The sequence below is a fragment of the Cucurbita pepo genome, chromosome 16 (assembly GCF_057944985.1).
Source record: "Cucurbita pepo subsp. pepo isolate OVF chromosome 16, ASM5794498v1, whole genome shotgun sequence".
Taxonomy (NCBI): Eukaryota; Viridiplantae; Streptophyta; class Magnoliopsida; order Cucurbitales; family Cucurbitaceae; genus Cucurbita; species Cucurbita pepo.
This window is the reverse complement of record NC_141813.1, coordinates 9420933-9435097: the sequence shown is the minus strand read 5'-3', so window position 1 is coordinate 9435097 and position 14165 is coordinate 9420933. Positions and strand designations below refer to the sequence as shown.

General features: G+C 35.6%; 2 protein-coding genes across 2 annotated transcripts; one reads left to right on the top strand and one right to left on the bottom strand.

The window, feature by feature from the left end:
• Positions 1 to 2497: 2497 nt before the first annotated feature.
• Positions 2498 to 8277, top strand: LOC111777566 (uncharacterized). The gene is made up of 8 exons (XM_023657226.2): positions 2498 to 2923; positions 3534 to 3629; positions 4187 to 4297; positions 4382 to 4691; positions 5525 to 5615; positions 6077 to 6410; positions 7012 to 7160; positions 7442 to 8277. The coding sequence occupies exons 1-8, from the start codon at positions 2609 to 2611 to the stop codon at positions 7959 to 7961; spliced, it is 1926 nt and encodes a 641-aa protein (XP_023512994.2). The 5' UTR covers positions 2498 to 2608; the 3' UTR covers positions 7962 to 8277.
• A 1081-nt stretch (positions 8278 to 9358) lies between these two features.
• On the bottom strand, positions 9359 to 13718 carry LOC111776723 (NADH dehydrogenase [ubiquinone] iron-sulfur protein 6, mitochondrial). Its single transcript, XM_023656051.2, has 3 exons — positions 13489 to 13718; positions 9837 to 9921; positions 9359 to 9725 (listed from the first exon to the last, which is right to left on the bottom strand). The coding sequence occupies exons 1-3, from the start codon at positions 13603 to 13605 to the stop codon at positions 9616 to 9618; spliced, it is 312 nt and encodes a 103-aa protein (XP_023511819.1). The 5' UTR covers positions 13606 to 13718; the 3' UTR covers positions 9359 to 9615.
• Between the last annotated feature and the right edge of the window lie 447 nt (positions 13719 to 14165).

The following is a 14165-nucleotide window of genomic DNA, read 5'->3' as shown; positions in this document are numbered from 1 at the left end:
TCACCGGGATGGCTAGGATTTTGTTTTTTTTTTATTTAAAGAAAAAATCAAGAAATTAATTCTCATTTCCAACTATATTTATTAGGTGAGTTATTTTCCATAGTATCCTAGTTATTTTCCACAGGATCCCATATTACTTCACAAATATTAGCATTTATTAGCATTTATATCCTCGAATAACTCTCATTTGTGTTTATAAGGAAAACGTATGAATGTAGAATTAATATTAATGTGCATGGAAAGAAATGAAGGTATTTGCTCTTAATGATAGAGAATAATTGGAGGTTAATAACACTATTATATAAAGCGGTTTTCAAAACCTAAAATCACACCGTGAAAGAAAATTAAACATATAGTTTTTGAAGTTAAAGGATGAAGATGCAGAAGTTTATCTTGATTTCTGTCGCTGCAATGGCCATGCTTTCGCTTTTTGTTTGCTCTCGTACGCTCTCTATTATCTCTAATTGCTCCCCTACTCCCTCTCTTTCTCTCTTTCAAATTTATGAGACACTAAATTTTTGTTTAATTCGATTGATGCAGATACAGAGGCGAGGGAGGGAATTTCACCTCCATTAACTTGTATTGGACTTTGCGGAAACGACAGCGACGCTGAAAACGAAAAATGCATAGAATCATGTTCTTTTAAAGGATTTGAACAGGGACGATGCATTCCAAACCCAACCAACGTAATTTGTTGTTGTAACCCTTAATTTTGGTTCAACTTTAATTCCTTTCTTTGCAAAAGATATGAATTTATCAATAAAATTATAAACTTGTCTTTCCTTGGAATGCAAATGCAATGCATTGTTCTATAATTTGCCGTTCTCAAGATTGATTGCAATTGCGAACACTAGAAGTTTCCTACACAAGATTAAAGAATTCATGACTTCCAACAATTTCGAGTCCCTCTATTCAAATCTATGTTACAAAAATAAGCCGAATCGTTTCTTGCATAATTTTTTTTTTTGTTTTGCTTTGTTTATAGCTAATAGCACGAATATCTTGACAAATTAACATAGATTTAGTAGATAGAAATCTTCAAGAATGAGAACCCAAAAAGTGCTTAAAAATTTTGGAAAACTAAACTGTAATAAATTTTTAGTTCAAAAGCTAGTACTCTAAAATTCTTGAAACAACATTAATGTTAAAAAAAATTGAAAAAAGCAACGAACTTAAATATCATATAAATCAGGGTAAGAAGAATTGATATCTCTGACGAGTGTAGACATGATTTTGGTGATTGGTCATACACTTTGGTGTTGACACAACATGAAATAGTAAAAACCTATTTAAGGTGAAAGCATATAGAAGTAGTTTGGAATGAATATGTGGCCATACAAGCATGATTAGACATCCGACATGCAGTCATAGACAACATGTGTTGAACAAGCATGATTGTAACACTCAGCACTCCAAACACTGACTTCCTAAACTACGACTTCAGAACTCCAAGTACTGACTTATTCACTCCACCAACTTATTAACTCTCACTAACTTCCTAACATACGACTTCAAAACTCAGCACCTCGAGTACCAACTTAAGTCCGTACTTTCTTTGTTTCTTGTCACTACTAAAGCGAACTAACTCTCTTCATACCCCTTCATTTGAAAGAAGAAACAAATTTTTTTTCTTGGACTAGTTTTTTTTATTGATTTTGATCCACAATCGAAATATATCGAAACAAATAGCAGGGGAGAATTTTTTTTTTTTTTTTTTTTTTTTTTTGAACAAAAGAACTTTTAAATCTAAAAAAAATATTCCTAAATTAAAAAAATATATATATCAATAATAAACTTTAAAATTTCTAAAATAGGTTTAAGATGGAAACCTTTGTTACTATAGCTAGCAAATATTATCCTTTTTTTGGCAACTTTTCTTTACGGGCTTCCCCTCAAGTTTTTAAAACGTGTTTACTAAGGTTTCCACACTCTTGTAAGCTTATGGCTTACCCTCAAGTTTTAAAATAACCCGTTTACTAAGGAGAGCTTTTCATGCCCTTAGAAGAGATGTTTCGTTCTCTTTTGCAACCAACGATATCCACTCCTAAGGGGCCCAAAAGAAATTCATCATCTCACAGTCCACCTCCTTTGGAGCCTAATGTCGGGGTTTGATACAATTTGTAACGGCCCAAGCCTACCACTATCATATATTATTCTTTTTAAGCTTCTTTTCAAGGTTTTAAAACGAGTGAAATGTTTTCCCACCTTTATAAACAATGTTTCGTTCTCCTCTTCAACTAACCTGGAATCTCGTAATTACTTTATTTAAAAAATATTTTAAAACTTTTAAAAGTGTTTCAAAAATACAGATTGAAATTCCACTTTTTTTTCAAAATTTTAAAACTTTTAAAAATATTTTTATTAATTTAACTTAGTCCATCTTTAAATATAAAATAAATAAATAAATAAATAAATAAATAATGTGGCATTACTTGGGCCCAAATTCGTGTGAACTTGAACTGTTTAAACCCTCGGAAAGAGAAAGAAGAAGCTTCTTCGTAAAACCTCTTTAAAACCCTATCATTTCTCACCCCTCCCTTACACGAGCCTCGAGCCGAGCTCTAGGTTTCTGCTTCGGGGTCTGATTTTCCAACCATTTTGCTGCGAAATGGCGAAGACGACGTATGCCATGGGTTTAATTTCCGCCATTGCAGCCTCTGCATCTTTATCTCAAGATCGCTCTGCTTATGCCGATGGCCCCTTCAACTTCCCTCCCTTTTCCTCTTCTCCTGCCGCCAATGTTCCTCACACTTCTCCTCCCGCACAATCTGCTTCACCTGGTGCTACTGCTAATCCTGAGCCGTCTGCCCCAAAGGCTCGTAATGATAATCCCAGGACGTCGTCGTCGGGGTTTGACCCCGAAGCGCTGGAGCGTGGTGCTAAAGCTCTCAGAGAGATCTCTAGCTCTTCGCATGCTAAGAAGGTTTCAATTTTTTTTCACTTGTTTTGTTTTTCTTGGTTTCTAATTGGGTTTTGCTCGGCTTTTAGTGTTCTCTTCTCTGTAAGGGTAGAGTCGGTGTATGTTCTGTGTTTTTAATTCATTGTTAGAACTTGTAGATTGCTATTTTTTTTTTTTTTTTTTTTTTTTTTTTTTATATATTTGGCTTTCGCTTGTACAATTGAGCTGAAACAAGTAGGGTTTAGAAAGGAGGAAAAGCTGCAAAGATGTATATTCTGAACTACGCAATCCTATAAGATACTGATACTGAAAAATATGATCGAACTGATTTTTAGTAATTTTTTTATTTGGCCACTTAGCCAATTCTGGTTTTCTTGTCTGGTGCTTTATGTTAGTAAGTGGTATTTTTACAGGATGATTATATTGCTTAGATTTTTAGTTCTCTAGTTTCTCTAGTTAATTCTTTTTCAAGTTTTAGTATCATTTTATTTCTTGTATCATTTGAAACTTTTTCTTTTTGCATCTGAGTGTAGTTCAATCATACTATGATGAGATCAACATGGAAATTATGTTATGTTTCGTTTACCTTCAAAATCTTATATTTTGCCCTTTGGGTGGCCTCTTGTTGGGGTAGGCTTTTGAAGTTATGAAGAAGCAAGAAGAGACGAGACAAGTAGAGTTGCAGGCAAAGGCTGCTGAGTTCAAAGCAATGCAAGCTCAAGCTGAAACAGTATGTTTTACCAAGTCCTTACGGTTAACTACTCTTATAATACTACTACCTTCTCTGTGTCCTTTGAACAATGTTGGGTTTACTTTGTAGTCTTCTTTAATGGATATTTTGGTGAAGGTCTGAATCCGGCGTTGGACCAATTATTTGGAATGCTAAGATGCAGGGAGAAAGTTTCAATAAGAGGAACCCTTTATATTTCTTTTGGAATTTAACTTCATCATATTTATTGCTGGAATTTTATATTTTAAGTGGAATTAATCTTGAAATAGGTTCTCAATTATATATCCTTTAATTTCTAGGCTTGTAGTTGTATCAGGATAAAAATAAAACTTTTTCTGTTTCAGATGAGAAGGTGTAATAGTTTGATCGGACATTATTGAAAGTAAATGCACTTTTCAATGGTTGCATTGAATTCCTTCATTGTTTTCTACTGAAAAATATGTGCTTATTCTTGACAAATGTTTATATATTTGTAAAATGAAAAAAAACAAATAAAGGTGTAATGCATCTATTAATTATGTTTTTGACATATGACGGATTGCTTGTTTGCATTGTAGGAAAGACAAAGGGTTATATATGATGAGCAGAAGAAGTTAGCTCAGCATCAAGCACAGACTAAATCCCAAATGGCACGATACGAGGATGAATTGGCCAGGAAGAGAATGCAGGTACATGCTTGCTAACGTCTAAGTTTGGGTTTGTTTCTTTATGTGTTCAATATGCAGACCTTTTTGTGACCTATATACTTACAGGCAGAAAATGAGTATCAAAGAGCCAGGAATCAAGAACTTGTAAAACTACAAGAAGAGTCATCAATTCGGCAAGAGCAAGCACGTCGAGCTACTGAAGAACAAATTCAAGCCCAAAGACGGCAAACAGAGAGGGAGAAGGCTGAGATAGAGCGTGAAACCATCAGAGTAAGGGCTATGGCAGAAGCAGAAGGAAGGGCCCATGAAGCAAAGCTTGCTGAAGACGTAAACAGGCGAATGCTAGTTGATCGTGCAAATGCAGAGAGAGAAAAATGGATTGCCGCAATTAATACTACTTTTGATCATATTGGAGGTATTAACTGAACTGTATTTAATTTAGATCAATATTGTATGCATAAAATGTTTGATGGAAAAATCTTCTCCATGATATTTCTGTATAACTATTTTGTGACAAACAGATGCTTTTTCCTCTTATAAATTAAAAACCATGTATGCATTACTTTGTATGTTAATCTCGATCAATTTGTTACCTCTTAACTTCTCCCATCCAAATCCATTTCACATGTTTTGTTTATAAAGATGCTAATTCACCTAGTAAATAAATTAATTTGATTGCTTTTTACATGGCCTCATCATTGTACATGTTTGAGATTGCATTATTAAATCATTAATGCAATCTCAAACATGTACAATGATGAGGCCATGTAAAAAGCAATCAAATTAATTTATTTACTAGGTGAATTAGCATCTTGAATAATCTACCACAGGGTCAGCCATTACTATTTTGGAGGAAAAATGGTGGCAAATGTTCTTTTTTGCCCTACCTTTTGATCTTTTTGGAGAGGAGCAGAGACTTGGTTATCCTCTTACATCATAAGAGGTGGCTGACCTTCTTAACCAATTTAAGTCTCTTGAAGTATGATTTAATATTAAAAGAAATTTCCTAAATGATAACAGTGTACGTTGCATTAGTGGCTTGTGGCCTATATGTTCGGTCTGACTGATGTCTACGTATCTTTTCTTTTTAATTCTAGAATAGGCTAGTGACTTTATAAAATTCCGTAGCAAAAATAGTTCCATATTCAAAACTTGTGCCAAGTTAAGTAATATATTAATTCTTAGCACTAACATGGGTGTCAGTATTGCATAGGATTGGTCTGGTTTTGATTCTATTCACATTTGCAGGAGGTTTAAAGGCCATTTTGACTGATCAAAATAAATTGATAGTTGCTGTTGGTGGAGTTACTGCATTAGCTGCAGGCATTTACACGACAAGGTATTTTATTAAATGCTAAAACGTTTTGTGAAACAGGATACTTATATTTCTGTGAAAATCTTCTTGCTCTGCTAGAGTTAAATTGTTCGTTTATTTAATCTCCCTTCTACTTTATGGGCTGCATTTGTGCTCTCAGTTGTGTAAAATGTTTTTGCCCATTTGAGAGGAAGATTTTGAGACTGTAATTTATTTGCATTTAGATTTTGGATTTGAATTCATTCAAAAGTAGCTAGTTTGGATTTTTCTTTTTGGAGGTTTACTTTGTTCTATATCCTTTCCTAAGAGGAAAGGTTGCTTGACAGATCAGATGTTTGCTACTCTTTGGGGCATCAACAGCAGAATTTTTTTTAAGGATAGGTTTATGTAGGGAGGTGCGGAGTTAGAATATTTTTTTAAGGGCATCAAATTTTTTTCAATCCCTTTTTGCTGACTGCAGAGTTTGTGGCTTTTCCTTACTGTAGAGAAGGTGCAAAGGTGATTTGGAGCTATGTGGATAGAATATTAGGTCAGCCATCATTGATTAGAGAGTCCTCTCGAGGGAAATACCCTTGGTCAGGGTTGCTCTCGCGTGTCATGAGCACTGTATCACGTGGTTCAGATAAGGGGTCTTCATCAAAAAATGGAAATGGGTTTGGAGATGTAATTTTACACCCTTCACTTCAAAAGCGGATACAACAATTAGCAACAGCAACTGCGAATACGAAGTCTCATCAGGCTCCATTTCGGAATATGCTTTTCTATGGCCCTCCTGGAACAGGAAAGACAATGGCTGCTAGAGAGCTAGCTCGCAAATCTGTAAGAGTTCTTTTATATCATCTCTTGTTAAGTTGTTGAAAGCTTTGAAAGTATAAATTCACCATCAAGTGTTATTATTTATGAGCGTTATCACAACTCTACAAAGTTGGTGATGTAGCTAGAGAAGTATCCACTGTTTTGGCTATGACAAGAATTCTTGGAATACCTTAGGGATATTTTTTTATTGTCCTGACTGTTTCACCTAAGTGGGTAGTGATTGTGGCTTGCAGGTAAGTTACATCTTACTCATTCCAAAATGAATCTTTGTTTTGATTCAAGTTGTAACTGCGGAGCAGAATAAAACCTGTGAACTGAACTTTATGGCTTTTTTGGTAGTATATATTTCAGATTAGCATGTGCAGTTTCTAGTTGTGGGTAAGCATTGAATTCTTGAATTTGAACCGTGGTTAGCAAACAATCAAAAACTACTACTGGTGAAACTGATGATTTTCAGGCTAGTTACACAAATTCAGTTACCAGTTTTAGCAATGAATTTTTTGTTGATGTGATGGGAGTTTGTACATTTTTTTACTTTCTTATTTACTGGGCCGTATCTATCAGTCACTGATTTTTCTTTTTCTTTTTTTTTCTATGCTCGTAGGGACTGGATTATGCATTGATGACAGGAGGGGATGTTGCTCCTCTGGGATCACAAGCTGTTACTAAGATACATCAGTTATTTGATTGGGCTAAGAAGTCTCGTAAGGGCTTGCTGCTTTTCATTGATGAAGCAGATGCATTTTTATGCGAGTAAGTCGAACTTGCTTAATACAGATAAATATCAATTTTTTCTTCGTGCAGTATACTTTTTATCTCTATTCATGTTTGTAATGAAACATAATTTATGATAACTCTAACACTATTGGGCTATAAATATTGTTTCTCATTTTATTGAAACTTTCTATAATTCATTCCTTCATTATCATCTCACAGAAATTCATGTAATAGAAACTTTTCCTTTGGCAAAATTTTTGTGATTGAGGTGATGAAAAATGCGATCATTAATATTAGAGTATTGTCTCAATTTGTAGGCGAAACAAAACATATATGAGTGAAGCCCAAAGAAGTGCACTGAATGCTCTTCTTTTTCGCACTGGTGACCAGTCAAAGGATATCGTTCTTGCTCTTGCTACAAATCGCCCTGGCGATCTTGATTCAGCTGTAGGGGATCGTATTGACGAAGTTCTGGAATTCCCCTTGCCCGGTGAAGAGGAGCGCTTCAAGCTCTTAAAGCTCTATCTAGAAAAATATATAGCTAATGCTGGCATGAGGAAGTCTGGTTTGTTCCAAAACGTTTTTAAAGGACAACAAAAGAAGATCGAGGTCAAAGGGCTGACCGATGATATTGTGCGTGAAGCAGCTGCAAAAACGGAAGGATTTTCTGGGAGAGAAATAGCAAAGTTGATGGCAAGTGTTCAAGCTGCTGTGTATGGTAGCGAGACGTGCGTGCTTGATCCGAGCCTATTTCGTGAGGTGGTAGATTATAAGGTTGCAGAGCATCAACAGAGAATAAAACTTGCTGGCTCAGATGGAGGCAGTGTGCAAAATTGAAGGTGTTTTGTAATGTGATATTATAGAAGGCTAGTACTTTGGGATGGAGGGAAATTGAATGGTTCCATCTGGTAGTGTTATTTTAGAGGCTATCCATTCATTGATGAGGGAAATTTTGTATTTCTCTGATGTGAGTTTTCATTACATTTAAGTTAAGTGGTATTGGTATCTACCACTTTGGGTATTTAAAGTATCATTTGTTCATTGAAGTTTTGGAAGTCATAGAAGAATCCCTGAGGTATTGTAACAAACTTCTAACAAGTTACATGAAATAACGAATTTGTAGGTCAGAAGCTTTCTCGACCATTGGGATAAATCTTAGTCGACCATTTTTTTACATTTTCCTTTGCGTAGGTTTGCAGTTCCAATATTTGAATTCTTCCCAATTTAAAAGAAATTGTTTTCTCAAATGGTTCCAACTCAAGATTCACATAGATCATTGATGTGTGCAATTAATATTTGACCATCTAAGTTAGATTTAAATTGTGATGGTTTCAATATTTCGATAGCGTATTTGAATGCCCAATTGTGTGAGGTCGGTAAAGAGTTTCCTTTTGACCATAAACCCAAACCCAGAACTCTTCCATTCTGGGATCGTGTCGGAGATTTTTTATATTGCAAAGGAGTTTCTTCTCGTTAACTCTTATTCATACCCCTTAAGTGGTCTTCTTATTCATACACCTTAAGTGGAATCTTGATTGAGAACCTTATGAAAAAAATTTAATGAGAAGAGATTGGAGAGGGAGATGAACTTGCACTCTTGGTTAGAACGTAGATATTGGAAAAGTTGATGAATGAGTGGGCTTGAGTTGGAAAATTTAAGGTCAAACCCTTGACAAGGTTGATTTCCCTCTAAGAAAGTAGGAGGAAATACTTTTCAATAAAGGAATCGGTATTCTAATGACTTCAGTAATTCCAATATAATACAAATGAAAGAAAAAGATGGACATCATAACATAATGAAATACTAATCTTAAAAGGAGGGATATGATAAAGTTGGAAGACAATACGTACTTAATTAGATTGAGCCTTAGTATGGAAACCTACCAAGTGATAACTTTTAAATTCAGAGAAACCTTGGAATTAAAAATGGGCAATCCCGAGCCAAATGCATTTTGGTGCAGACTCAATTAATCTAATCTAAGATTCCTTTAGCATAGGATTATTATGAGAAAGTATATTCCTCGTCCTTTTGAGTAGATGCTAAGTAGGGTTAGACACTTCTAACAATCATGGTTACCATAATAATATAACCACCGCTTAACATGTGTTTTGAATGGATCATACCCCTATTGTCAAAGTCAAGCACATTTTAGAAATAAAGTATTAGTACTCGGTGATTCTATGCTAGGCACATAAGATCGAGGCTAGAAATGAAAAAGTGGGTCATTTCAATCTTGCAACTCCAAGACATCAAAAACCTTTTATTGGAATTCGAGTCAACAAGATAAAGTCATTAGACACGGCAATGAAACAAATTTGGCAAAGACAAAGGAACCAGCCAAGTGTGAGTGAATGGAATTCTCAAATTCCTAGTTATGCAGGCAGAGTACAACCATTACAGTCATTGCGTTACAGAAGTCCAGTTTGGAAAGGTAGGATATTGTCTTTCCATGTTCAGGGTTGCTGTCTGGAACGATCACTTGCAGATCTTCTAGTGATGATGGTCCTGAGTGTAGCGCAGGCCACAGTACTTGCACACGGCAGGCTCCTCCCGATCGAGGCATATGAACTCGATTGGATGCCCAAGGGCAGGATTGCTGTCTGCAAACAGCAACAGTTCGTTTGAATCAAAATAGGGAATCACACCTTCCTTAACAAGTTATTTACTTGGATTATATTCATGCATGGATACATGTATGTAGATGGACTAACCTCCCTCACAAGCAACGATACGGCCTTCGACCTTGATCGGTGGAACCTCGTTGATCAACTCCATGGGTGATTTCTTACTTGTATCCTAGATATGGAAATAAAATAGAAATTTCATATATCCTTCAGCATTGGATAGGATTCACAAAGAGTATAATCTATCCCCCCCAAAACGGTTGGATATTTCTTAGAAGTAAATGAAAGAAATAGAAAGAGCTATATCATGTCTCAACAGTCGGTTGAACTTGATTGACACTCAATAATTTAAGCAAATATATGGAAAAAAAGAAAAGTAAAATTGTTATGAAGTCATGCCAAAGAAAATTAAAGATCCAAACATGTAAAACGATGTACAATTATTAAAAGAGAACAGTAATCGAGACAATTTTCCAAAAGCAAAATGAAGTCGAGATATCACTTGAAACTGGATGAGTTAGTTAATAAGATCATTGAAATTGATGCAGTTATAAAACGCACTGACAGCCTGCAGCACAGCGTATGTACCAACGAGGATACAGATATTGGAAAAGAAAAAATATGAAAAAATATACAGCTTTGGGAACAGAGATAACTCAATGAGCTCTATGGTACAAGTAGAATAGTTAGGCAACACAGTAGATGTTGATGAAAACCTAATTGAGACTCTCAAGCAATCACAATTAAGAAAACCAACCAAATCGCCAAGTACGAATTAAGAAAATTGAACCCCACCAAAGTAAGCTATTTTATTAGCAGGCCGGTTGATTTAGTTACGCAGACTGCAAGATAAAGAGCGAGTATCGAATAACAATAGCATTCTCCTTTAATGGAGCAAGAAGAGTTCGGCTGCAGGCAAGAATATCATTGAACAAAGAAAGAATATCTTTTTCAATGATTAACACTACTGTCTCTAAGGAGCAAGAAGAGTTTCTCTACAGGCAAAAGTATCTTTGAAGTAAAGAAAAACAACTCTTTCAATGATCAAAACATTGAAGGGAGACCCCTACTTTCACAACTCAAAACTTCTTAAAAATGTGAAAAATACACGAGGGTAATGAAGAATTGATCTGCAGTGCGGTAGAATCCTATACTTATATAATTTTAAAAAAACCATGGATAGCTCTCATATTATACTTTGGAGAACTCCAACAAATCCAGGTTATCTGGAATAATTTAGATCAATCTAAGATGGTGTCCATGTTACAAAATAGGAATAATCTATAAAGTCTCCGCTGTTAGACTGACTTAATCCTAGTTAATGGACATGGATGTAAAATCTTATGCATGAAAGAGTCCTCTAGTCTCCTATTTTAACCAAGAGCTGATCAAATCCATCAATAGAGTAATAAAAAAACCTCTGCTAGTGACATTCTCTGACTTCGTTTACTAGGCCACTACTCTTCCAAGCAAGCACACTAGAAGGGCTGACTTGCTTCAAGTGCATAAACAAAGATTATGGTTTCCTTGGAATACAAATTCTTAAAACGGTGCAACAGTTTAGCTGTTTAGATGTTACATGCTGTGACCGTGCAACAGTTTAGCTGTTAGGATAAACGAAGATTATGGTTTCCTTGGAATACAAATTCTTAAAACGGTGACATCACCACTGCAAGGTAATGAGATGTTCGGTTGGAAAGAACATTCAATAGAACCTAGGTCAGTGAAACATCCGAGGGTCTTGCTCATGATTTCCTGGAGATCCATAAGGCAGGGGTTCATGTGGGACATGCATTCTATAGTTGACAATCTTTCTATATTCATTTTTCTTTCTATATGAGAAAACCAACTTTCAAGTCATTAGGGACCACCTGGCACTATCTAGGGGGTGGACACGGAACAGATTGGACCAAGTAGTTAAGAATGCTGTTAACATGTTATAGAAAATTCATGACAAAAACTCCAACTTTTGGTAACAAAAAAGGATAACGACTAACCAGTTCTTAAATTTGAGTTATGAGTCCAAAAAAGAGCATGCATCAAATCCTAAATATCATCCCACCATCCATCTAACTGCACAAACATTCTTCTGTTTTTCCTTTCTAGCCAAATAAACTACAGCAAATAACCCCATTTTTCAACCTGGACACCTTCATCCATCGTCTCATGAATGCTCAACCTCAAACAACAAATAATCCAAAACTATATGGAAAACGCTCCAAACTCATGAAGAAAAGGGCATACCCAGAAGCATAGTTCCAATTTTTTTCCCCATATGTCCATAACTACAAAAAAAACACCAGTTCAAGCTCGAAAGCAGGCACTCTGCAAACAATTCGGGGCAAGATCTCTGTAAATATGTCACATTGCAATAAATGTGCGGGATAGATTCTGTCCTGGTGTTTCCTTGATTCAATGCAAGGCAAGGATTATTGTTCAGTGATGGGTAAAAGTAGTTGCATGTTGTACCCGCATTGGTGGTAAAGGGAAGGTTTTGAGGCAAGCACCCTAGCTAACTTAGATATTTTAGGGTATGTTTGGTTTGAAAGAAATTGGAGGATTTTCAAAAGGGTTAAGGATTCTTGGGAGGAGGTCTGAGGATTGACTTATATCAACACCTCTATCTAAGTGCCTCCCACTGTTTGGTTTGTAACTATCCTTTACTTTAGGTTCTTAATAATTGGAACCTCTTCTGGTAGTCATAGTTCCTTTTATCCAGGGATTGCCTCTCCATGGCTTGCATCTTAATGAAAAAAATCATATACATAGTAATAATAATAATTGAGAAGATATGAAAGCCATTAGAAAGCAAAATCAACAGTCATAGAACCTGTTGAAGGAGAATGTGGTACCCTGAGAAAAGTACTTTGCATTTGTAGGGTCCAACTACGAAAAATGTAAACGTGAAAGACGGAATCTTAGTTAGGCAGCTAACTTAAATACACAGGTCATGCAATTGGTAAAAAAAAATTGATTTCCCGAAGGACATAGTACGTATGACATGAAGTGAGTTGAAGAAGCCTTCTGCTTAATTGTACTATAAGGTGGTGGGTTATTTCTTCAACTTGGAAGTGCAAGCATATTGCAATCATTTAACGCAATGCAACCAATGAGTTTTGTGGTAGAAGACGTGATGCTGCCGAGCAAGGAGCTAAAAATGAATAAACTAGTTCCAACTAGAGAATACTAGGCATGTGGATGTCCATTATCGATTTCAAAAGAAGAGCTCAAATCAATCCTAGAAGAAGAGCTGAAATAGCTCTTTAATATTTCTAAAGGTGAGGCATGTTCTCTGATAATTTTCATGTACATATAAAACTAACAGAACATGAAGAAGATAATATATAATCTAAGCAGGGAGGCGAGGGGGAGATAGCTAGGTGAGAAATAAAATATTTGTATAGTTACATAAATTTGATTCGATGAAAGACGAGCACCAAAAGGTTTAGCATCCATCAATGCCACTGGAAAACAAGTTTCTTTCTGTTCTCTTCAAATAACATGAATTAATTTCCACATAAAAACAATCGATCAAAAAAAAAGAACAACAACAACAAACAAAAGAAAACCACCACATAAATTGGAAGCCTTCAGACCCAATCTCTAAATCAGTTCTCGGGTAAAGTTAGAAAGAACAACGAATTATAAACAAGAACACAAAATCTGCAGAGATCAATTGAAACACAGGCATCGAAGCAATAAATTTCAAAGGAAGGATTTGCGAAAAATTACTGGATACCTGCATCCATTTGGCGGTGTGCTGGCCGATTTGGTTGCTAACAAGACTCAGACTTCTAGCCGAAGAAGGAATTTTGGAGGAAGATTCAACAAGTGCTTTGAACAGACTCGACGCCATTGATCCACCGATCAAACACACAACCTGAGATGGAGAAAGAGAACGCGAAGGAGAGCTACGGCCAGAGAGAGCTCGAAGTATAAACGCTCGACGGAAGTTTTGCCCCCAAAATAAATAGTAATAATAATAATAATAATAATAATAATAATAATAATAATAATAAATCAATAAATATAATATTTCATTTTTATTTAATATTTTCATTTTTCCCATGGTATATATTTGAAAGAGGTGACTTCCTTACTTCTCTCATCTCATGTTGCAATTTTCTTCCTGCCGAGCACCCTTTCTCTTCGATGACAAATGGCAGGGGAGAGAAAAAGTTCATTTTTTTTAGGATACCCGAAAACAGGTCTAGTGGAGGTGGGTGGAGTTTGTAACTTAGAGGATTAGAGGCTAATAACGTAATGGGCAAAAAGGTAAATTGAAGGATAGTTTGGTCTTCAGGTGATTGGACCCTCGTAGGTAACCCTAATACTAATAAGATTACATTTCAAAGAGCTCAGAGAAGAAAGCAATTTCATAAACTAGCAAGTAATTAAGGACAGGAATGATAGAGA